This window comes from Narcine bancroftii, chromosome 9 (genome assembly GCF_036971445.1).
Source record: "Narcine bancroftii isolate sNarBan1 chromosome 9, sNarBan1.hap1, whole genome shotgun sequence".
Taxonomy (NCBI): domain Eukaryota; kingdom Metazoa; phylum Chordata; class Chondrichthyes; order Torpediniformes; family Narcinidae; genus Narcine; species Narcine bancroftii.
In genome coordinates this window covers 97,165,208-97,191,572 of record NC_091477.1, presented here as the reverse complement: position 1 = coordinate 97,191,572, position 26,365 = coordinate 97,165,208, and the positions used below count along the sequence as shown (strand labels likewise).

General features: G+C 38.7%; 1 protein-coding gene across 10 annotated transcripts in view; it reads left to right on the top strand.

Moving 5' to 3' along the window:
- Positions 1–26,365, top strand: part of pex5la (peroxisomal biogenesis factor 5-like a) — a 126,608-nt gene that overhangs the window by 89,420 nt on the left and 10,823 nt on the right. For 7 of the 10 annotated variants that reach the window (XM_069896993.1, XM_069896988.1, XM_069896996.1 and 4 more), the window contains 10 exons: positions 1,406–1,529; positions 5,362–5,455; positions 6,153–6,248; positions 10,069–10,185; positions 10,737–10,880; positions 14,482–14,552; positions 16,791–16,988; positions 17,655–17,820; positions 18,176–18,333; positions 22,550–25,246. In XM_069896993.1, coding sequence (XP_069753094.1) covers positions 1,406–1,529; positions 5,362–5,455; positions 6,153–6,248; positions 10,069–10,185; positions 10,737–10,880; positions 14,482–14,552; positions 16,791–16,988; positions 17,655–17,820; positions 18,176–18,333; positions 22,550–22,748 — 1,367 coding nt within the window. In that variant the 3' untranslated portion in view covers positions 22,749–25,246. Of the gene's footprint in view, positions 1–1,405; positions 1,530–5,361; positions 5,456–6,152; positions 6,249–10,068; positions 10,186–10,736; positions 10,881–14,481; positions 14,553–16,790; positions 16,989–17,654; positions 17,821–18,175; positions 18,334–19,297; positions 19,423–22,549; positions 25,248–26,365 lie in introns of those variants that run through there. The other 3 variants (XM_069896990.1, XM_069896989.1, XM_069896997.1) reach the window with 3 other exon arrangements.

The window sequence follows — 26,365 nt, the reverse complement described above, 5'->3', positions numbered from 1 at the left end:
CTTGATTTTACGTCAGGGCTCTCTCCAACTGGATGGTATTAACTTTGACTTCTCCGATTTCTGCTGGCTTACTCTCTGTTCTCCCTCCCTTCTCTTTCCCTTTATCTTCTTTACTCCTGCTCTCCATTCCTTCCTTCTCCGTTCACAGAGTGATTTCTCTGCCCCCTGCTTACTGGTATGCCCTCCCTCCCTTATCCACTTATTACCTGCTGCATTTGGGACCGTGCTCCTCCTCCTGCCCACCACCCCCACCCAACCATTTTGTTCGAGCATCTGCTGAAACATGAAGGGTTCAAGCCTGAAACGGTTTATGCATCTTTACCTTGCTACATAAAGTACATTGTTTGACCAGCTGAGTTTCTGCAGCATTGAGTTTTTAAGAGATGAGACAGGTTTCCTTGCATCTTTTATTTACTGCTGTATGATTTACAATCCAGGGCTGAAATTTGATGTGAACATTAGAGATAAAATACAAATTTCTCATTCAAGCTAAGGGCCTTTGATTTACCAGAAATGGAATCCGGCACTCTGTAAGAATCTTACCCAAGTTCTGATTTAACACTTGATCAGATTTTCATCAAGAATAGATTTATCGTTGAAGCACATGCTAATAAAATGACAGAAAGGAATTTTCAAGTTTTCTGGAAACAACTTTGAGGGAGAAAGAAAATAGACCAATTTTAGCAGCCATAAGACTTGTACAATTTCCTACATCAAGGGTGCTGTTTGCTGCACTGTTTCTCAATGGAAATTAGAACCTAGAACTGTCTGACACAGGAATAGGCCCTTCACCCCACAATGTCAGCACTGACTATGATGCCAATCTAAACTAATCCCATCTGCCTGCAAATGGTCAATACCCTTCTATTCACTGCCTGTTTGAAATGTCTGTACAAATGTCCTTGAACGCTGCTGTTGTATCTGCTTCTGCCACCTCCCTGGCAGTGTTTTATAGGTGTATGACGCTCTCTATATTTAAAAGAAACTACTTCACAAATCTCCTTTAAATTTACCCCCTCACTTTAAACTTGTACCCTTGAGTTTTGGCATTTCCAACAAATTGGGTCAACTTTTTATTCGAAAGTAAGTCATCCTAATTCAACAAGAATAAAGTTTCAACTACTGCAGGGAAGGTTTAAAATTGTCCTGATGCAGGATCTCAACCTGAAATGAAAACCATGCCTTTGCCTTCACGGGTACTGTTCAACCTGCTGAATTCCTTTTGCAGTTTAATTTTTGTTGTGATTTCCGGCATCTACAGTTGTTTGTGCCTTCATTTTTTTTTGCTAAAAATAGGCCGCTCTGCTTACACACTGAAGAATTTGTACTTTGTCAACCAGGAATAGAACAAAAGCTAGTTTCTTCCTGCCCAGCGATAACTATGTTTCTTTTCAACTTTGTCCAGTTAGTATCCCACCACGCATCGAAAAATGGGAAGAAGTGAATTTGCAGAGTGTGAAGACTCCTGAAGAGCAATGGGTTACAGAAAGGAGATGTTCCAACAGGGTTACCTCACAGGAGTTCCTCTGGTAAATATTTTCTAAGTTGATGTTTCAGTGACGCTACAAGATAGAACTGCCTTTTTTGTGATCGAGGTACCAGAGGCTGTGTCAAATCTGTGCTTTTGCTTGCCCTTGATCTTACATCACTGAGAAAGCTCTGTTTCCCTGATCAGATTGACTGCATGCTGATCTGAAAGCAGGGATATTATTCTTTACCTCTTGCATATTAGTGAGTCTAAGTTTGAAGAAGTAATTCTAAATCAAAAAGCCAAAGGTCTGAACACTGACCACATTGTCGAATCAGATTCAGAAGAAGAAATTTGTATGTCATGAAATGTCGTTGCAGGCAAAATATTTTATACAAGTTGAAAATCTCTGGGATATAAAAACAAATACTACAACCAAATTTAAAAAAAATATATTTGACCGACCAATATTTTAAATGAAGAACCGACCCAAATTATTTTTATTATTGCCAATTTTGTAGACTTTAGTAAAAATGTCCTACCAATTGAAGGTTAACCTCCAAAACAATCACTCTCATTTCATCAAAACACTGCAGATTTAGACAATTGTCCTTGGCCAAATGTGGCATTAATTACATGTCTTATCTCAATGTTGCACACTCCTTCCCCTTTGTAATCGTCTGACAGCAGCAAAAAAGCACAAGTGCCCAAAAGTAAAGTCTGTCTATAAAAGAGTACTTATCCTGTGATTGTTTTAATTTGGGATCAAAACCTGGCTGAACATAAGAACAGAAATAGACTTGTAAGATTCCCTTTCACTGTTCCATCAGTTGACCCTACCCCTTAAGAAGATTGCCCACAAAAATAACTTTAACCTTCATCTTGAAAAGTCCAGTTGATGTTGTACCCACGGTTTTATTGCAAGAATGAATTCCAGATTTTCACTGCAATTTATTTCTAAAATGGTCTGAAGATTGTTCTAAACTTCCTAGCAGGCAAAACTCCAACAGGTTACATCTTTCTATTGTACCTTTCTATTCACATTTTCGAAAGCAAAATCCCACAGATAGGTCCAAGTTCATCAGATGATTGCAAAATGTGGATTCCTGTTGAACAAACCATTGAAATGTTGTCAAAATATGGGCCACTTAGCAATATGATCAATTTCTTCCTGTTTATTATTTTTTAAAAACTTTATGAATATATTATTAAAATTTGTTCCTTTCAGTCAGGAGCTTTTCTGCTTCTTCCTGAAGATTGTGAAATTTTAAATCCCCCACTATAACATTTCTTACATGTGCGTCTCTGCTCCCGACACTTATTTACAAATTTTCTGAGTAAGTCCCTTCAAAGTCGTGAGTGTAGAAATTCGTCAGTGGCATGAAAGGCCCCACTGTGTGGTCATCCAACATCTGTTTTGTGCAGTGGCCACAATCACAGGGTTCCATTAAAAATTGGGGGAGGGGGAAGCTAGCTTGTAGAGGAGGGAAATGTGTGGAGGAGGGGAATGTGTGGAGGTGGGAAATGCGATGTGCTGGGATACCAAGTTCACACTGGGATGGATTGTTAGTAGTTGCGGACATGATAATCACATGAATGCAAGTTACAGCTAAGGATACCTTTTTCAGCTTGTTCCTTCTACAGTCCTAACTTACTTGACCTTTCTAAGGACCCTATAACCTGTAGAGTTTATCTCCAAGGTAAGATCAGCTTTTGGCCAGTTCTTTGTGATCAAATCTTTAGTGCCAGATACTGTGTATTCTTCTAACTCATTTGTTTCACTCTTAATGCTCCAAGCATGTAGGACTTGGTGGTATTTGGGTGAACTTTTACAAATAGCCCACGTGCCCTGAAACATAACTCACACATTACTTTTTTTTTGACTAATGAACAATCTACTGGAGGAACTTGAGGGAACTCTGTTTGACATGCTGTGCTCCAGCTGATTGTTGCTCTCGAATCTAGCACCTGCAGTCTCCTGTACTTTGGTTTTCCAACTATTCCCCTGCTCATTGCTGCACAGGGATTTCCCTGCATGAACAAAATGTAGACTTTAGTTCCATTTTCAGGATAACCCACAACGAAAAATAATCATTTGCTTCAGCTCACAAAATGTTTCCCGTGAGGAGTGAAGACAAAGAACATTTTCTGAGAGTACAATATTAAGATAAAATATTAAGTATATATGTATTAATCTTTAATAAAGATAATATTAAATTCATAATATTATTTAATGAATCAAAAATATTCATTATAATTGGTATAAAAATTAATTCAAAAGATTATATTATAAATTAAAAGCATTTTAGAGAAACTATTATGTATATGCAAACAAGATAAAATGAGAAGCAAGATGTACATTCCAGATGCACATTTTATGATGGTGCAAAGGTTTCAAGATCAAATTTTTCCGGAGTCCTTGATGAGGCCACTTCATAGAAGAAGATGCAGTGAGGTATGAAATAACATATTAAAAAATATTCTGAAAATGTTTCTGATAAACATTTGGGCAAAAAATATTGGTGGGGGGGGGCGGAGGGAGGGAGATGGCAGGAAAGGAGTGGAGTCCTGATGTAGGTTCATACCCTAAGCGTAGACCATCCCTTTGTCTTCACTGACGCTGTTTGACTTGCTGACTTCCTCTTGCAGTTTGTTAAATGGTACTTTAAATTTTGCTAACTCACTAACTTGCATTGTATTTTTTAAAATTTTGCTGTTCTCGTGAAATGAATATATTTACAAAAAAGCAAAAGGGAAAAACTGTTTTATTTGCTTAATTCTTATTGCCTTGTCCAAGTTAAATAGCAAAAGACAACTTGATATTTATCAATGCCAGCATTAATATTTTTGAAATGCAATCTGATCAGTTTTAATCATACAGAATTATTAGGTGGTTATCACCTGCAATGTGAGAATAAAAAGAATACATAAATTTATGATGTTTGGACCTAATTGCAAACATGCACTGACTGGAATATCTGAACTCACTCGTGGATTAAGAGAAACAAATCTGTCCATGTATTCCACCACTGGATTCCATGTACAGTTCAGTGTTGGTGCTATACTTGCTGAGATTTCCCAATGTCATCAATGGAGATCACCTCTCAAACCCTGCACCACTGGAGATTGGGCATAGGATTCAGGGATGTTGTGTTTTCAGGGCTGAATGGTTAGACGAAGGATGGGTAAGTTGAGGGCAAGAATGTATCACCTTGATTTAATGCTCTTTATTATTTGTGTGTTTTAGTTATCATTTTTAAATGCTTTAAGATGTGTTATTTTTTTTAAAATGCTTAATTCCATTTTAGTCTTATGATCCCTAATCCCCCACAGAGATTCACTGGTCCTGGGTAGACCAGAGTTGGGAAGTGCACTTTCAATTGCAACAAGGCTTCAAGAAAGATTGTGAGACACAATTGTTCACAAGATCCTTGGTAGCTAAGGATGAGTCTTTGTTGGCTGAACTATTTTGAATGGATTTTAAACTTTGACATGGGAATATTTGAAAACTATTAAAATAGAAATAAATAATTCAAATGTCATACTTTAATGGCATTATTAATTATGAATAGTCATGGATTATATTCAAAAATAAATGTGCTCATTTAATATTTCTGTCTTACACAGTAAGTCCCTTGTGAATTTGTACTGGCCATCTTTCAATGTCCCACCGGAAAAGCTAACTGAAAAATTTGATAAATAGTTTTATACATTGAAAAATACTGTTTACAATATTCTGTTGGTTGTTTGACTATCTTATAGAATCTGGTGGTCATCTAGGCCAATTGTTGATTACATATAAGTAATTAATTTTTACTTCATTGGAAATAAATATTGCCTGCCCTAAATATTATGGAAACAATTATTTTAAAAATACCTATGATCCCATATAGGTCTACAGATAACAGGGTCCAATCTGCAACCCATAAAAATGCAACAGAACTACATCCATCATCAACAGAACTGGAACAAATGCCAACAACACAGGTAATAAATATTGCTCATATATCAAGAGCTGTTTTCACTAAAGTATGTAACAATTGGAGAAAAAATGTACATTTTCAATAAATTTGGCCAAGATTAAATAATGCTTTTGACATTGTGTGTGTGTCTATTTTTGAATCCCTATAGGAGCTGGTTAGCTTTGATATGAGGTGGCTGAGGTAGCCCTCTTGCAGCATAAGATCAGGGAGATTTTAACAGCAGGCTTCATTTGCATCAGCCTCCCTGGTGAAGTCTGCAGAAACAGCCTGCTTGGCAGACAGAGATGGGTTTGGGCAGAGGTCCAGTTACGAAAGCCCTGGAGAGAATGAACAGAGGTTTTACAATATTCTCATGGTTTCATGATCACCATTACTGAAACTATCTTATTTATTCCCAGATTAGTTCATTAAATTGAAATCGTCAGCTGCTGCAGTGAAAATGAGAAAATTTGTAATTTAGTTTGATTTACAACTTTATGTTCAAATATAGGTTGCATCTCATTTTAAACCACTTACTTTGCTTTAAAGTGTTATTTAGGACAACATGGAATTTAGAATGAAATTTATACCGTGTTTCACAGAATGTACAATTTATTCTTTACAATTTTAGATTTATTATGCAAACTGTTACAAAGCAAGTTTTTGATGAGCATTTTTCATTACAAGATAAATGATAATTTTGTCTCCTTTTAATATCCCAGAGTCGGTTGACCAAGGAGCAACGTTGGGGAAGTGCTTTACTAACTCGAAACCATTCAACAGAGGAAGAGTTTGAAAGAGCAAAGGCAGCAGTTGAGGTCACTGAATTTAGAACACACACCATTACTGCACAGCACAGGGCCTTCAGCTGGAATGTTGTGCTGACCAATGTATACCTTCTACACAACATTCTAATCCTTCCCTATCTCACACCCATAACCTCTACTTTTCTTACATCCATGTGCCTATATGAGACTATTTTAAATGTCATTATTGTTCCAGCCTCCAATGCCACTCCTGGCAATGCATTTCAAGCACCCACAACTATCAATTTTTTTAAAAAATCTTTGACATTTCACCTAAATGATTAACTCACTTTAAATGGATGTCCTCTGGCATTTGCTTTTGTCACCCTTGGGTAAAAGGTGCTGGTTCTCCACCCTATTGATGTCTCTCATAATTTTGTATACCTCTATTATGTAATCTCTCATTTTTTCATTGCTCCAAAGAGAAAAGCCAAGCTACATCAACCTTGCTTCTTAATACATGTTCTCTAATCCAGGCAACATCCTGGTAAATCTGCTCTGCGTCCTCTCTAAAGATTCTACTTCCTTCCTCCAATTAGTCAACCATTACTGAACATAATACTCCAAGTGTGGTCTAACCAAAGTTTTATAGACCTGCAGCATTACCTTGAACTCAATCCTCCAGCCAGCACACAATAACCCGCCTTAACCACCATATCAAACTGCACTGCAACCTTGAGGGCCTGAACCCCAAGATCCCATGTTCCTCCACACTATCAAGAATCCTGCCATTTACCACATACTCCATCTTCTAGTCCAATTTCTTCACTTTTTTGTGGGGGAGCAGAATGTAGAAATTGACAACTCTTCACAGCTTGGAAACGGTCTATGAATTAGGTTGCGAAATGACAAATGTTTGAGCACAATATGATCTGATATGTGATGAAAAATAAATTGAATAGACATTGTAGGCTTACATCCTGGTTTAGTTAGCAATATTGGTACTAAATTATGCCTTATAATTCAAACCCCTGCCCTGATTGACCATCTATCTTAGCTATCCCTCTCATAATTATATCATCTACAAGGTCATCTCTGAGCCTCCAGTGAAAATAAACCAGGCCTATCCAATCTCTCCTTATGAACGTGGATCTCCAACATCCTGGTGAATTATTTTTGCCCTCTTTCTATTACTACCTCATCCTTCCTACAGTGTCATGACCAGAACTATACAACATTCTAACTGTGGTCTAACAGATGTTTGGCACAGCTGTAATATGGCATCCAAATTCTTACAGTTAAAGTCCTGGTCTCAAAGAACAGCATACTAAATACCTTCATCAGTACCCATCTGTCTGGTTCACTGTTTTTAGAGACCTTTGCTCTTGCACCCCAAGTTGTCTCTGCACATCAATCCTCTGAAGGTCCGTGCTTTTGCTCGGTATGACCTTCCAGAATGTAACTTCATATGGATGATATAGAGGCAGGTGCATGTACAGTTCAGATCATTATGACTGCTTATCTGAAAGGAATAGGCTGCAGCTCAAGGGCTTGTTGACCTGACTCTGAACTCTACCATGTTACTGCCAGAGGTAGCTATCTGGCTAACAGGGCAGCATTGGAATGGAAGTGGGTTTGATCGTAACTTGTGAATCCTGGATGGATCCTCTCCCTTTCTCCTCAATGCCTCCGGCAGTTTGGTGCCAAAATGGCATTAGTCTGAGCTTGCATGGTTGAAGACTATATTTCTATTGGTCTCAGTGAGAAATAACATGGCCTATACTTGCATTACAAAGAAACTTTTGACATCAGACATTAAAAGCTGAATAATTTCTGGTTCTACCACTAAGCTTCATTCTGGAAGAATAGAAGGTCACATCCAAAACTGCTTACAAGATGGGACAAAGACTTCCCATTCTCTTTGACATTTGCTTCGAGATTCTTTTATTCTCATGTAATAAAACAGAAAATGTAATGTTACATAAAATGTCATTCCGTCTACCCAAAGACAAAGGTTCATCAACAGCAGAAATTGCCTGGAGCTCCCTACAGTCAAAGATAGAGAAGCAAAAGAGAGTCCCCCAGAGTGACTGAGTGCCCGTGGATTTGCCTCCATGCTGTCATCTCTCAACCAGGTTTACTGCTACATCAAGCATTCATGATGTATTGGTCTTTCTCTCTGGGCTGGCCCATTGATATTTCATGGGCATTTGGAGATGAACTCATATGTGACTGTGGTGATTCACCACTTGCCTACTGCAGGGGGCAATCTCTGTACCTGCAGGAAGATCACTGAAGGACAGACCATACCTTTCAGGCTGTCAATCAGCCGATCTGAATAGACCAAACTCCACCCGGCCGGCAGTCAATCAACCGCCCAGGATATAATCCTGAGCTGTCCCCTCCTGAGCCAGTCACTCAGGAATCACCAGTACAGTTACCACTGTAGCAGAGTCTTTTAACTGAATAAAGCCTGTTGTACAGTCTTTCTCGAGTTCTGTGTCTGCTTCCTGCTGCAGCAGTGACCTTGCCTTTCTGGCATCTGGCCTAACCTTTTCCACTGCTCTCTTTGCAGGCCAGTCACTCACTATTTGAAAGCCCAAATTACTCCTGCATTGGTCAAGTCATCAGGTAGACTAATCAGCCAATCAGGTCCTCAGATACTTAACAGAGGAAGAAATAAAAATGGCATAATTTTTCACATTTTTGTCATTCCACTGAGAGGAAAATAAAGACTGTTTCTTACAAGTGAGGGGCACTATTAAAATGTTCTGTGTTCGTAATCTTGAAATTAGAAATATTCTGATGGAGTGGCTTTAAAAAGTTTCAGAGAGACTGTCCAGTAATAAATATGATTTTACTTCCCAATAACATTTCTCTTGCATATCTTTTGGAAAGAATATATTTTGTGGTTTTAAACAGTGAATGTATAAAACTTGAAGCTGGCATGTATTCACTGATTCTGTGCTGACGACACCTGGAGACAGACTTAGAATAGAAATGAATACTATTGTTGAAGTTTGAATGCATTTGTGGCAAAAATTGTATTCCTTCATTCAACTGTACAAACTATGGTCTGTCAGGAGTTTGTACCTTCACCTTGTGTCTGTGTGGGGGTTTCCCCAGGGGCTCTGGTTTCCTCCCCAGCTGGTGGTTGGTCAATTGGGTGTGATTGGGCAGCATGGGCTCGTGGGCCAAAAGGGGCCTGTTACCGTGCTGAATGGCTAAATTTAAAAAAAGATTGTTAAACAGTAGTGATACTAAATGCAACCAGTTTTACCTCTTCTTAGAACAGGTCATTCCAAGGCACAATTTTTGCATGGAACACGGCTGTAATAGTCTAGTTCAAGTTCTTATATAAAATCAAAGAATATTCGCAACAAGTAAACTAATAAACGCCCATCATTGGTGTAATGAAGTTGTTTTCCCAGAATTTGCTGATATATTATTCTGTGGATCTTTACTGCTGCTTAGGGTAATGAAAAAGGAGGCTTAAATTTACCAGAAAATGAATTATTATCAGATCAAGTACTATTTTCATTTTTGTGCAATATCGCAACACATTTCCGACTATAGATACTGGCATCATTCAGATTGCACAGTTATTCAAAGAACATTTTTTAAACTAATCCTGATATTTTAAGTCAACAACAAAAAGTGAATTCTTTCCACCTCCTTTTTATGTTTCCGCAAGCAATTTTATCTGAGCAGTGCCTCAGCGTACTGTGAGACACCAGCATCATTAGATATCTAATGTGATATTAGATAATCTAATTCTATATCTAATTAGATATCTAATGTGCATGATTTGCTGCCAAGTATTTTTGGATTGTTGGATATTCATTTGTGATTACAGCACTTGAACCTTTGTACTTTCTTCCCCTCTCTCCAGTCTGACACGGAATTCTGGGATAAAATGCAAGATGAATGGGAGGAAATGGCACGTAGAAATTGGATGGAAGGAAGTGAACAGCCACCAACAAATATAGCTATCTCCCCACATGAGAAGGTAACCTCATGCAAAATGTTAAAAGTAACGTACTCTTGAATGATCAAATGGTTACTGCTCGCATTAATTGTTTACATAATTATTAATGTTCAAATTCTACCTGAAATAATGAGAATTCTTACTATATGGAGTTATTCAACTGCAAGAAAAATTAGAAAAACATAACTTCTTAATCCTTTTTTTAACTACTTCTTTGAGATATGATGGTCTGTGAGCTTCTGCTTCATGTCAAACGCTGACAGAAGAGATAAGTAGGAAATGTAGTGCATGTAAATGCATTAGTAAACAGTTAAAAGAGCAAATGAATAAATGAGAGGTGGAAGGAGTTCAACAGGCTTTAATTAGATAACGTTGAGTTTAATAATTCACAAATGATTGAATTGTGATAATGCAACAAATACCAAGATCATTGAGGATAAATTATATACATTAAGGTGAGAATCAAGTAGATAGCCAGTTGGTAGACAATGTAATTCTAGAATGTTAGATGTCTAACAACCACTATATTCTTTAAGGACTTTTTATTCACTTCAATGAACTTTCTGCGGCAGGGCTATTATTTTCACACCGACAATCCCTACAAAGACTGGCCCAATGCATTTGAGGAAGCAATAAAAAAGCAGAAAGAGGGAGATTTGCCCAACGCTGTTTTGTTATTGGAATCAGCGGTTTTGCAGGACCCCTATGATGCAGAGGTAGGCTGGCATTGTGCACCTTGAAAATGTAAAAGACACGAACAGTCATTTGTGTTTAAATAAGTTAAAATTGTGATATTGATGCTAAATTTAAATTTAGATGTACAGCATGGTAACAGGCCATTTCGGCCCTTGAGTCAGTGCCGCCCAATTTACACCCCAGTACATTTTTTTTTTTGAATGGTGGGAGGAAACCGGAGACCCTGGGGAAAACCCATGTGGAGAACGTACAAACTCCTTCAGACAGTGCAGGATTCAAATCCCGATCCTTATCGATGGTGCTGTGAAAGCGTTGTGCTAACCACTGTGCCACCCTATGCAATCATCAGCTAGCACTAACTGTGTAACCCATTGCCTGGTCCATATCTGAAGAGCCTCATTCTGTGAGGGTATTGTACCTTTCAGGCTGACTCAAAAGGTTCAGTGATGTACACAATAAACATCTGATTGCTATTCAATTCATCATTTGGATTCTGCCGCCCCCCCCCCCCCCCCCACCCCTTCTCCATTGTGGCTGAAGTATGCACTAAATAGAAAATACAATGGGTGAACTTTGCTGAGCCCTTTTCAGGAACAAACCCTGAATATGGCACCTTTACCATCTGCAGATGGACAAGAAGACAACCACTTGAATGTGCACCTTCAAGGTGTGCACTTCACCTTTCCGGAAATGCACCCCTGTTCCTTTGTTGTTGGTGTTCAGAGTCCTGGAATATCCGACATATTAGCACCTTCACAACAAAGATTGCATTATTTCAATACCCACTAATTGTTGCACCTTTACCCTGAGACTGACAGTGGCTCACTTTGATGGAAAAGCAAAAGTGCGGGCAATCGCAGGGATGGGGAACGGTGTTATCCTGCTGGAGCTCTGAGACCGTATCAAGAATCCTATCACTCTGTTGGGAAACAGATTTTGGCACATCTTCAAAGTTGATTTGAATAGTCACTTCTTCCACTGCAATGGTTGGACATTGGGTATCCCCTGCTTGTGCTGCAATGAAAAGAAAAAGAATAAAAAGAAAGCTATTTAGGCTACTTGTTTTCATTCCTAATTTTCAGTTCATACAGCACTTCAAGTGATCGTGAAGTACAGCATAAAGTTATTGCTCCCACCAGCCTTTTGGTCATTGAGAAATTCGAGGTTGAGTTTTGGGGATTGAATGTGCAAGAATTCACTGTTTCATGAACTGTACTGCAGTGGAAATGATTATGTGGTTAATTTTAGAAGGTAAAGTACGTCAAAGAGGAAATGAAGAGAAGGGTCAGTGATTTTCCTTGCAATGAACAAAGAAAGCAGCCATTCAGCCCATTAGGTCCATGTCAGCTCAGAGCCGAGCAATCCATCAATTTCCCCCTCTCCTACCTATAGCCCTGCAATTGATTCTCTCAAATGCCCATCAACTTTCTTTTGATTCTTTTGCCATGTATCTAAGGGATAGGTTATAGGAGCCAATAAATCTAACAGCAGAATATATGTGGCATGGGGCAAAATTCAAAATCCCATGAAGGCAACAGCTTCAAAACCAAGCCCTTGGAGCTGTGAGGAAGCAACACTAACTGCTTCATCACTGTGTTTACCTCTATTGGTCTTCTCATTGAACTATTTCTGGTTTGGTATAAATGGCCATAAAATGAGACCATGCAGAAAGAGGTTATCTTGCTACAGCATCCAATTAGACACAGTCCTGTATATCAATCTTTCTCCTTCCATCCTTTCTCCCCATCCCTCTGTATTTCTCTGCCTTTTCCATCCAGTTCACTAGCAGCTTGCTTTATTTATGAGAGGAAGATATTTTGAGGTGCTTAAATGTCCCTTAACATTTGAAATCTGTGACTGAAGATTCTTTGGAGCCATTGGGACAGGTAACATAAAGTTCCGACAGAAATAGCTTTTCAGGATTGTCATAAAAGAAGAGGAAAGGAAATAAAGCAGGAGCGTTCCTTGGGAGAATTCTGGAGCCTGTGAATTCTGGAGCAGAAGACATTGCTACCAATGAATGTGCAGTTTAAAATTGGAGATGCGCAAGAGACCAGAATGCCAGGGCCGAGTGAACCTGGAAACTACTCACTATATTTTTACGTTCATTCTTGCCGTCCGCATTTTTTTTTTAAATCTGGTTGTTCCAGAAACTTCAATGAAAAATGCTTCTCTGTGACAATAGGCAGAATTAATCAAAATATCAATCTACTTCAAAGATTATATACTCATTTGCAAGCCCCTACTTTAGGATATTAGTTCTCTTTGACAACTTCTGTTGCTAATGGATCCTGACATATTCAGTTCTTGGAACACGACCATGTTCAGCACCAGGCACACTGGCTCAAATCCAGAGTTACTAACCACCTGGTCTTGCTGCTTTGTTTTCAGTAAGTGGCTAAGACGCAAAATGCACATACTGCATTGGTACCTTATTTCCTATTTTAATTTGCTTCTGTGTGCACTTCCTCTATGTGACGGTACAGATTCTATCACCAATGTGTATATGTACAGATGGTAGCGTAGGATGACTGTGATTGGCTGACCACACCTACTGGCAGGTCTTAAAGGATTGCTCCTAGCCAGAGCAGGTCATTCTGGACTGGTCGACCTACTTGTAGTATGCTCCAGTCTTTTAGTTAATAAAAGCCTTGGTTTGGATCAACAAGTCTTTGGTTCTCTTATGACGTGCACTACACTCTAATTATTTTCTTTCATCTGAAACACTTGATCTATCAATACTGTAAGTTGTTCTTCTATTAGTCGGGGTTTAGGATTATACAGGATATATGCCATTATTTCATTTTGTTCTTGGTGAATAGAATTTAGACTACTGCCCAGAGCATGCAGAAATGAGATCTGTTACATGCTAAATTTAGTTTTCACTTCATGGGAGAAATAAAATGGCTTATAAAAGTTTTTTTTTAATAAATTAAATGTGGTACCTAGAAATCTGAAATAAAAACCGAACATGCTGCATATACACATAGAGGGAGAAACAGTTAAAATTCAGGTCAGCATTCCTTTCACCCAAACCAGGAAAAATTAGGAAACAAACCAAAAATTTAAGTTGCAGAACATAAACAAAACTCTTGAAATTTGGTGCAAGATGAGCCTATTATCAAAACCCCTGATATGCAGCACCTATGGGGTCTGGAATATTACCGGATTAGTGAGATTGTGTGTTGCATGATTGATGAACTAACGGTGAGGCACACCAATTTTAAACTTCCATTTCTTTTTTTACCTTATTATTTTCCACAATTTATTTGCCGTTTGTTTGAATTCCAGATAACAAAGCTTTTACTGTATATTTATCAAGGATTGCAGTACACAAAAGTGCTCGTGAAACTCAGCAGATCACGCAGCATCCACAGAAGGTTCAGGTCCAAAACACCATCTTGCCTTTTACCTTCAATAGATGCTGTGCGACCTGCTGAGTTTCTTGAGCATTTTTATATGTTGCACTAGACCTTAGCATCTGCAAATCTTCTTGTTTTCCTCCATGTATGAAACAAAGCATGTTTTCCTTGTTTTAGTATGTGATCATAAAAAAATTTAGTTTTGGTGAATGCAAAAATGTTTCTCTGAATTAAAACCAGTCTTTTTATATGCACACAGGCCTGGCAGTACTTGGGCACCACACAAGCAGATAATGAGAATGAGCAGGCTGCAATTGTCGCTCTTCAGAGGTAAATCTTAACAAAGCATTATCAGACGTCATTTTCTCGGCAGGACATGGATCAAAGTGGTTTGGAAGATAATTAGAATAGATTTAATAGAGACAAATTGTGTAAATACAGAAGTATGTACTATTTTCCTTCAAGAATTAATTTAAAAAAATGAATGCCTATCATTAAATTGCTTCATTGATACTTGTCTTTGCTTAATTATCATTTTTTTTTTAAGGAATTTAACTGCAATAAATGTCCTGCAAGAGTTGCGATATAATTTAAAGGTTCATTTTAACATGGTGAAAGAAGAAACTAAATTGAAAGTGGGGATGATTTTGATTGTTAGGCTAATTTGTTTCACCCATTTACTGCTACTTTCGTAGAAACATTGACATTGAATTCTGATGTTCCCATCATTGTCTTTACATAGACTCTCGTTTAAGTATAACACACTGCCAGAGGAATTCGGCAGGTCAAGCAGCATCAGTGGGAGAAAGTGGTCAATGTTTTGAGATGATTAAAGGGCTTTGGCTTGAAATGTCTGCTGTTCTTTTCCTCCCATTGTTGTTGCTTGACCTGCTGAGTTCCTCCAGAAGATGGAGTTTAGATTCCACCATCTGCAGTCTCCTGTGTGTCCCTTGTAAAAGTATGTTGGCACCGTCAAGTGATAAACATCTACATTATGCAGGAGGCTGCAGTTTGAGTTGAGTTGATTCGCAATTAAGGAATGAATTCTAATTTCTATTGGCCAGCTACATCCAGTTAAGTGGGGTAATTGATGGTCAGAGCAAAAGGCAAAATATCCTCAGCTATACAGAGCCAAGCATGAGCGTAAGATAACCGTTTTTAAGTACCCCCCCCCCACACACCCCGAGTTGCACCTGCTGCAGCAGTAGGGGTTTGATCCTGACCTGCCTTGGAGTTTGCACATTCACGTGGGTTTCTCAGATATTTCATTTTCTGAAACGATTACATGGTGGGATAATTAGTTGTTTTAAATTGTTGCATAGGTAGAATCGGGGAGAGTTGATGTGAATGTGGGGAGATAGGTTACAAGGAAAATGAATGAAGAAATCTGATTCTCTGTGAGCTTTTTTAAACCCGCTGAACCAAATGGTTGTGTGCATTGATGCATGAAATTTGGGAAGATTGTGTATTTGATGATTCCACTTTATAATTTCCCAAGACAATGATTGGGGGGGTGGGGGGAAGGGCAGGATAGTTCCTACAAATTGCTCGACCAGGTCTGAAGAACAATGGAGAGAGGGCCTATCTAATGGCCTCCTCTATCATCTGTCTCCAACTAACTGTTTGTCTTTGGTATTTATTTGTATGAGGAGCAGGAATAAAGCAGTACAGTCCATTAATCCAAGAATCAAATAATGACTGAGCTTCCACATCTGCTTCACTTTTCTATCCAATCCAATCTCCATATCATGTCATTTCATTTCCACGAAATGTCACAGATTGAATTAAAGAATTTCAAACATTTGTAACCTGAATAGAGGAGTTCATATCACTTCAGTGCAAACCCTTCTGCTGAGGTTATGATGTACTCCAATTTCACAAGCTGGGGACAGAGTACCACAGCATTAATCCTGCCAATTCTCTGAGAATATTCTATCTTAAATAAGGTAATTTTCCATTCATGTGATCTTTAGAGAACAAAGACCTGTCCGATCTACTCGCACTGTCAATACATTTTAGGTTTTAAAGAAATCAAGAACATTGGATGAATACTAGAGAGTGAAAAGCTAAGAAATATTTAAAAAAAACAGAATTACTTGAAAAACTAAGAAGGATCTTTAATGTTCCAGAATTTATCTAGTCCATTGTTGTTTGATACATTTGGCAGTAGAATTCAGACATGAATACTGTACTTACATTGCTAATTAGTAAATAGCATGGTCATGTGATCGCCAAGTTCCGATTTGCTATTTGCAGGTGCATTTTAATAGTATATTTATTAATAAAATATTTTGGGTGATGTATGATTTTAAAAAAAAATCATTGTACTAAGTCCCTGAATTCTGTTAAATATACAGATGCATGTAACTACATTCTGTTATCACATATATCAAAGTCAAAGAATGTACATTTGGAATTCATCAAGTTGCCTGATTAAACTGATAAAAATTTCTCATGTATATTATGTAATTTTACTATAATAATTTTCCTCAGTCTCCTGTTGTATCAGGCTGTTTCTAAGGAGATGACATAGAATGGAGCCTCGTACATGTTTACTTTTTTTTCTAGATGTCTTGAACTGCAGTCTTGCAACTTGGATGCCCTTATGTCATTAGCAGTAAGTCTCACCAACACAGGTCTGCAACAAGAGGCCAGTGAAACCCTAAAAAATTGGATTAGGCACAACTCCAAGTACAAGTATCTTATAAGAGGAAAAACTGGGTCTCCAGCTCTTGGAAAAAGGGAATCCAAAGAAATGGGAGGAAGGTAAATTCAAATTAATGTTTAAGAATTTGATGAAGATCATAATTCAACATACCATCCCTGCATTCCTAAATCTACAACTGATTTCCATGTAATAGCTATATATTTCCTAGAAATAGCTAAAGCTCATTGTAAAAATTTGATTTGATACATAGTTAGTCTTGATTTAAGACTAGTCACTTCAATATTATCCAACAAAAATAAAAGCGGAAGTAGGAGTTTTACCTTTAATATTCCACTTGAAAAAATAACTAATAATTTACATAATAAATATCATTTCCTTTTGAAAATATGGAGCCCATATTTACAATATGTTGGTTTGAAAATTTAGAGTTCTCAATAACTTGTTCCAGTAGTGATTTTTTAGTTATTGAATTGAATTTTTGACATTCTCCTTTTTTCTCTTTGTTTTTCTTTTATGAGGGATGGTGGGGGTGGGGATGGAGGGATACGTATAATGTTTTAAATTTATTATTAATAATTGTGATTGTTGCTTTAAAAATATAAATAAAATATTAAATGAAGAATTTGTTCGGTTAACATAATTACTGCTACTGGTATTTCACAGATACCAGCATGATCTACTTTTGACCGTGATTTGTAAATGGTCCACTTATAAATGGGAAAATGTTCTGTTAATTGATACTCAATAACTTTAAATCTTTATAGTTTATTCCTTGCAGAAGTGAAAGATTTGTTTTTGAAAGCTGCTCATCAGAATTCCGAGACAATAGATCCAGACCTGCAGACTGGACTGGGTGTACTTTTTAACCTCAGTGGAGAATATGATAAAGCTGTTGAAGCATTCAATGCTGCCCTCACAATTAGACCACAGGTAAAATCTTACTTTGTCTTAAATATTGGGGCAATTTTATTTCAAAACATTCCACAATTATTTTGGTCCTTAGGATAATTTATTGAAGAAAATAAATGTCACTACCCAAACAATGTCAGAAGGTCTAAATCTATCGAGAGATCCATCCAAATGTTTCTTAAATGTTGCAATAAATTATTATTTATTTTAACTTGATGGCGAAGCAAATATAGATAAATATAAAAGGGAATGTCAAAGACCGTACTTCCATGATTATTCCAAGTTAGATTTTTTTTTTAACGTGAGGAAATGCAAACATGTTGTCATGTAGAAAGAATATGGCGAAGATCTTTAAAAATAGATTTTCCTTTCCCAGGATTATTTATTATGGAATCGTCTGGGAGCCACCTTGGCCAACGGAGATCGGAGTGAAGAAGCTGTTGAAGCCTATCAAAGGGCTTTGGAAATTCAACCTGGCTTCATCCGGTCAAGGTACAATCTGGGAATCAGTTGCATAAACCTGGGAGCTTACAAGTAAGGACAAAATTTAGCTGTGTTTTAATCAATTTTGTCATTCGAAAAGGGTTTTGAATACTTTTAATTCTTTAAACCTGTTTGTCAATCAAGGCATGCATTTCTACAATTTATTGTTCTTGCTTTATTCCTCTGTAATCTTTTACAATTTCCCAAGATAGGAAAAAAACATTCCCACCATAATATTGTGATTAGCATGTGGGCACCAGTAAATGCATTTTTACCATACAGTTGATGAAAAAAATTGGGATTTTGAGATATTACTTTGTTTCCTGTAATAACATGTAGGTATATTTGTGTGCATGTATTCACATTACAAGCTATGATTAACATGATACTTATTATAACCTCATGGTGTTCCAAAGGACTTCAAAACCAATCCATTTATTTTTGGAAGTGTAGTTTCAGTTACAATTTTGGATCTCTTCATAACAGTTTATTTTGAATCTAGCAAGGTCCTGAAATACTTCAGAAATATAATGACCAGATAATGTTTAGGAATGGTGGCCTAAGAGTGAATATTTGCCAGAAAACCAGGGAGAGTCCAATGGACTTTATAAAGAGCAGAGAGATTCTTTACAGCTACCTGGAAGACACTTCGGGTTCTGGTTTTTACATGTCAAAGTTTCATCCTGGACAAGACATTGGTCCCTCTGTCCTCTGCCAAAAAGCAGGCCTAGGTCAGGTGCAAAATCCTTAAAGGAGTGTTTAGCCCCAAGAGATTTAACTGTGAGTCATGGCTTGCACTTGACCTCATGAGTTTACATGATGAAAGCTGCAAGGTCTTTCCTTGAAATGTAAATATATTTGAGACACTGGTGAAGGTTAACACGGTTGTTATCAGGACCACACATGTATTTTACAACCCAAAATACAAAATAGAATTTTACAACAAGGCAATGTTAGAGCTTTTGAGGAAATTTTATTCAACTTACTAGTAGACTGGATATTTTTGTTTTGGCAGTCAAATGATGAGTCGGGGAATGCTGCCATCAGCTATTCACCACAGGTCTACCTTTCGCAGTGTGAACTTGTGCCTGAAGCTTCTGATCCTAACTAAGGAGACCTTGCCCAACTTGTTGTCACAAGGTTAGGCCAAAACAAAATGTGCCATAAAAGAGCTGGAAAAAGTACAGCCAGCTGGTTAACACATCCTGGGTTGATCCATCTTTCTCATCTGCTAAATATTTTCAAAACCACATCCTGGGTTGATCCATCTTTCTCATCTGCTAAATATTTTCAAAACCACATCCTGGGTTGATCCATCTTTCTCATCTGCTAAATATTTTCAAAACCACATCCTGGGTTGATCCATCTTTCTCATCTGCTAAATATTTTCAAAACCACATCCTGGGTTGATCCATCTTTCTCATCTGCTAAATATTTTCAAAGCCACAATTTATATCCATACAAAATTATGAAAAATAAAATGTTTAAAATTGATTAAAAAACCAAAGAATAATTGATCATTCTTAATTATTGAAAAGTGTTTTTAAATCAAATTTTGCAAAATACAAGATAATACTTATCTTTCCCTCCTTTGAATTAGATTTATTGTTCCTTCACCACGTTTAGCCCGTGCTTTTTCACCCTTCACTCTTGCCTCGGACTTCATGAGGAATCCAATGCCAGGGCCCCACTCACCATTGACCAACATTATACAGCTTCTGAAAACCCAGCACAAAACTTTATTATTTTACTCAAAAATATCTGAAAATTGAAGAAAGCACTAAAAGTCTTAAGTAAGAGCAAAAATAAAATGGTGGAAACACTCAATAGGTCAGATAGCATCTGTTGAAAGAAGAAAAGGAGCAATCGGTTTTGGTCAGGAATATATAGCTAGGAAATGAATCAGCCTTGCCAGCAAATGCAATGAGTTTGTTGTTGGGGCCGGTAATGTAGGCCGCCACAAATTGCTGGACTTTAGCTCTGCTATCGCTGGCAAATTCCATCCAGTGAATCTGGCAGTGCTCTCTGCTACTGACCCCCCACAGTGAGATTTACAGCATTTAAACGAGACAATCTGCTCACTTATCTTGTGTGACGTGAGACTTACCACAGACCTACAAGATAATTAATTTTGGTGGAGATGTTACAGCTGTGAGGAAGAAATTTTTTTGAAATGGTAACTTTGTTTGCATCTTTCCAATGATTTTAATTTTAAGGGTTTTGTTAATACCTTGAAATATTTCCAGCGACGAGGGGCATTTAATTTTTAAGGGGAAAAGATGATTATCTGCAGCATTATTAACAAGTTAAAATTTAACTTCAAAGTTGAAATGAAAATGTTAAATACCTCTGGCTAACTTTAGAGGGGGAAAAATCTTTAAAATTTGATTTTAAATTCAGAGATGCAGCAGGTTTACAACAGGGTTTTCCGGTCCATGAGCCCGTGCCACCCATGTGACCAATTATCCTAATAAACCTGTACATCTTTGGAATGTGGGAGGGAACTGGAGCACATTGAAGAAGCAACACGGTTGCAAAGAGAATGGACAAACTGTTTACAGACAGTGCTGAATTTTAACCTGGGTTCATGGTGCTGACATTACACTAACTGCTATGCTAAATAGGCTGCCTTTATATTGTCAGGGATGTTAAAATCATCGATGCTGCAAATATTAAGCCTGCAGCAATGAAATATAAAAAGTTATTATCATAAAATTCAAATATTGATTTCAGATTTATTGTCAGAGTACATACATGACATCAAATACAGCCCTGAGATTCTTTTTCCTGCAGGCGAGGCAGAATTACCACTTATTGGTAGTGCAAAAAAAACTTCACAACGTACACATGTAAACAAACTGCAATATATAGAGAATTTTAAAAATCAGTAAAGTACACAAGTCCTTAAATGAGTCTCTGATTGAGTTTTTGGTGGAGGGGTAGCAGCTACTGTTGAACCTTGTGGTGCTAGTCTTGTGACACCTATACCTCTTTCCTCATGGCAGCAGCAAGAACAGAGCGTGGGCTGTGTGGTGTGAATCTTTGATGATTGCTGCTGCTCTCCATCGGCAGTGTTCCCTGTAGACAATCTCGATAGTAGGGAGGGTTTTGCCTGTGATGTCCCTGCTGTGCCTACTACCTTTTGAGGGCTTTGCGTTCAGGGGTTTTGGTGTCTCCATTAGCAGACTGTGATGCAGTCAGTCACCACACTTTCCACCACCCATCTGTAGAAATTTGCCGGGGCTTCTGGTGTCACACCAAACCTCTGCAAACTCCTGAGGAAGTAGAGGCACTGACTTGCTTTCTTCACGATGCCGTTAGTGTGTTGGGTCCAGGAAATATCCTCCGAGATAGTGACTCCCAAAGATTTGTTTGCTCACCCACTGCGCCTTCCTTTGTGTAGAGCTAGTGTAGAGCCAGTGAGATTGGACCCGCCATAGACATGTTGCTACAATAGGTGAACTGGAACATATCCATGTTGCCACTCAGACAGGAGCTGATATGCTTCAACCCCACCCTTTTAAAACCTAATGTACCTCATTCTCAAGATTTGTGTTTTATTCCAATCTATAACTGTATAATCATTTAAATGTATTTTCCCTCATGGAAATGGCAAACCTGTCATTTCCCAGTCCTTCTCAATGTTGCCAAGTCAAAGACTGTTATGCTGTACAGATACTCCCCAACATACATCCGTGTTCCAACCTGGCTGACCAGTCATATCTTGGAATGGACACATGAATTTCCCTGTATTCTTGTTATACAACATGACAGCCAGCTCTTGCTAGAGGCATTATTTTCCAGAGGACCTATTTTCACTATAATCGCGTAAATTTTTATATTTTTTCTTTCATTTTTCTCACTCTTGTAGTGACGTCAAGGAAACATGTTTTGATGGACCCAACGCTGATTTATAAAAGTGATTTGGAATGCATGCACAGATTGCTGTCGCTGGGGAGGGGAAGAGAGCGATGGCAATCTGTGCACGCGTACCAAATCACAATGTAGGTTGTGAGGTGGTGCCACCTCGGGCTCCCGGCGGGGATGATGGTGGATGCTAATTGTACAGTATTTAATTTTTAAAAAAATATTCGGTCTTGTGCGCGGATAGATGCAAGACGCATAGGCCTATGGGCGGGGAGTACCTGTATTTAAGAGAATTACATAATTTAAAAACTGAAGTAAAATCTCAATAATAATGTGAAAAATAAGTGTACAAATTTATTATAAAATTAATCATTAATTTAAAACTTTGTATTTCAAACAGAGAAGCTGTCAGCAACTTCCTCACAGCTTTGAACTTGCAGAGGAAGAGTCGAAGCACACAGTTCTGCCACCAGTTTATTTCAGGCAGCATCTGGACAGCTGTTAGAATAGCACTCTCCCTGATGGACCAGCCTGAGCTCTTTCAAGCAGCACATGTAGGAGACCTTGATACCTTAATGAAAGCCTTTAATATGGACTGATCTGCATTGTCATAACTTTATGGTTATACATGAAACATTTACCTGCAAATCTCAACCATATTATCGGGATTTTTAAAGTTATTTAACAGTGAGATTTTCAAGGTGAATGGCCCATTTCTTAAATGCTACCCAGTGGTTTGTAGTCCACTGGAAAAACAGACCAAATTTCAATATATAGTACAAAATTGCAACCTAATCTGTTATGCATAATTTCATTTCTTTGACTATACTCTTTAACTTTTTCGTTCTCTTGGAATCCACTGATAACAGCAGCATTTACTGTGTATCCATAATTGGTTGAACTAGGGATGCAATTAAGAGAGTGATCACATGGGTGAATCAGATTTGTTTTTACAACAGATCCCCAGTTTAATGACTTGAGTTGAACATGTGAATACTCGATTAATGGCCTCTGGTTCTACACTATGGTACAGTGCATAATGCAAATGAATGTAACAATAGTTTTCCTAGTAGAAGCTTGGAAAAATTAAGTTAAATAACTTTGGAAAGTCATCTTAATAATAATGACAAAAAATTTTTTTCCAAGCCATTTGCTCTGATGCAATTGTATTGACTACAGTTAATTAGCCGATCATTCAATGCCTTTTCCGGTGCTTTAAACCTTCCCGCTCTCGCTGCAAGACTTGCCGCTGCTTAAAAAAAACTGACTTACCCAGTCTTCCATACATCCATTTCACCAAGTAGATAATTAATCACATAAATATTATATTTTAAATTTAATAAATAAAAAGCTTAATTTTTGGATAGATTCAGCAAAATTAAATCAATTAATGACAAAATAAACAGAAATAGGGTGTCTAGTGGAGGACAGTGGCCAATAGCAAGAACATTTAGAAGCACCAGTAAAGGTAGTTTCTTTTGAGCAGTGGCGAGACCTGGAATGTTAAGAAGCGCTGGTTAAGATAAGTGCTTGTGAGTTTCCTTTCAACAACAGTAAGATGGAATGAGTGCATTTAAAAGCACTGGTAAAGGTACTGTATATATTTGTGTTATAGTGGATCTCGTGTAAAAGTCGACCACCTACCCATCTGAGCAACCAATGCATCAACTGCGAATTCTCACCTCGGATACCTGCCCATCTGATCTCCCGATGCATCAGTCATGAACCCTCGCCTCAGATACCCGCCCATCCGTGCTCCCGACGCCCCAAATATGGATCCTCGCCCAGGTTGCCCAGCCATTGGAGCTCCCAATACCCCAAACGTGGATCCTCACCTCAACCAGCCCACCGGAGCTCATGATACCCGGTCTGTGGTTCCTCGCCCCGGCCACCCACCCATTTGAGCTTTTAACACTCCGAATGTGGATTTACCACCCAGTGCTTGAACAAAGCAGGTACTAACAGCAGTCAAAAGTAGTATCCATGTAAATGTTGAACCCTCAAATTTGATCTGAAAAATTGGTCCCCAAACCCAACTATTACACGAGTATATACAGTAGGTGCTTGTGAAAGATTGGCTAATTAACTACAGCCAATAAAAGGAATAGGAGTTGCAGAGGAATGTCTAGTGTGTGTGTGTGACTGAGAGGCGTCAGCAAGAAGAGGCTGAGGAAATAGTGCAGGAGTTGGCTGTAACAACAGCTCTATAGAGGAAAAAAAGGATTCATCAAGAAGGACAGGCGAGGTCAGAGAGAGCAGTGGAAGCCACAATGTCCCTTACATCCAGCTGCAGCTCCTGACAAACTGTGTGTTAGGGAAATGAGCTGGATGAACTCTGGATCATTCGAGAGGCTGAAGGGATGATAAATATGGGTTACAGGGAGGCATTCTCACTTCAGAGGCTGGAGGAAGGTAGTTGGGTGACAATAAGGAGAGGAAAAAGGAACAGTACAGGGTACCCCTGTGGCCATTCCCCTCAATACTGTTTTGCAAACTGTTAAGATGGATGACCTATGAAGGACAAGCCATAGTAGTCAGGTCTCTGCCATGGAGTTTCTCCTGGTGTCTCAGAAGGGAAGAGGGGAGAAAAGGTGGGCTGTAGTGATAGAGTATTCAATAGTTAAGGGACAGGTAAGAGGTTCTGTGGATGAGATCAAGACCCATGGATGTTAGGTTCCCTCCCAGGTGCCAATGTCCAGGATATCTTGGATCGAGTCGACATCAATCTCAAGAATAGGTCCTGCAAAGTGAGTTCAGGGAGTTTGATGCATATTTAAGGTACAGAACCTCCAGGGTTGTGATCTTAGGAATGCCAGTGAGGTTAGAAGTAGGATAATAATGTGGCTAAAGAGTTGATGCGGAGGGAGGGCTTCAGATGTCTAGATATTGGGCTCTCTTCCAGGGAAGTAAAACATGAAAATCTGTAGACACCGTGGTTGAATAAAAACACACGATGCTGGAGAAACTCAGCAGGTCAAACAATGTCCTTTATCTAGCAATGGTAAAAATAGATAAATGACAATTTGGACTTTAGCCCTTCATCAAGGGATGGAAAACTGTCTGAGCAAAAAAGTAAGGGGAGGAGGGGTAGGGGTGGTTGCAAAGGCAGGACGTGATGGGAGGGAGGGGACAACAGTAATCAGAAGGAGGGATGGCTAGGTGAAGGGAGGGAGGCTGAGCAAAACAGTAAGGGGGGGCACTGACCTCCACCTTCCTGAGGCCAGATAACAGCTCTCAGACACCTCCTCCTATCTACCCCTCCCACAGCTCATCAATCCACTTCCAAAACACCATCTCCAACCTCATCACAACTGATCACCTCCTTCCCATGGCTGCCAATCTCATTATCTCCCATCCCCACATTCCTCATTTCTACCTACTACCCAAGATACAAAAACCTAACCATCCAGGTAGTCCCATTGTTTCTGCTCTTGTCCACTAAACTAGTTTCATTTTGACTACCTTCTCCCTGGACCAATCCCTCCATCTCTTTAAATTCACTGAACTGGACCACCTCATCTTCACGATGGATGGCCAATCCCTTTATACCTATATCCCCCAAGCACTTCACTTCTTTCTGGACCAGAGACCCAGAACTTGTCCTCACTTTACACAACCTATCTTTTAACTTGCCTCACTTTTTCCAAAGCAAAGGAGAAGGCATGGGTACTCACATGGGTCCCAGATACACCTGCCTATTTGTGGGCTTTGTGGAGCAATCCATGCTGCAAGCCTACAAAGGCAAGACCCCTCAATTCTTCCTCTGGTATATTGATTGACTACATCGAAGCTGCCTGTTGCACCTGTGATGAGCTTGTTAATTTCATCCACTTTACAGCCAACTTCCACCCTGACCTAAAACTCACCTGGTCCATCTCCGACAACACTCTCCCCTTCCTGGGTCTCTCTGTCTCCATCTTGGGAGACGAGCTTTCCACTGACATATATTACAACTACCTTGACTACACTTCCTCATATCCTGTTCCCTGCAAGGATTCTAACCCTTCTCAATTTCTCTGTCTCCACCACATCTGTTCCCAAAATGAGGTCTTCAGTTCAGATCTTCCGAAATATCTGCCTTCTTCCACAAACGTGGCTTCCCCACCACCACCATAAAATCACCCACATCTCCTCCATTTCTTGCTCATTTGTCCTGGCCCCCTCTGCCCCCAGATGCAACAAACATAAAATCCCCCTTATCCTTCCCTACCATCCC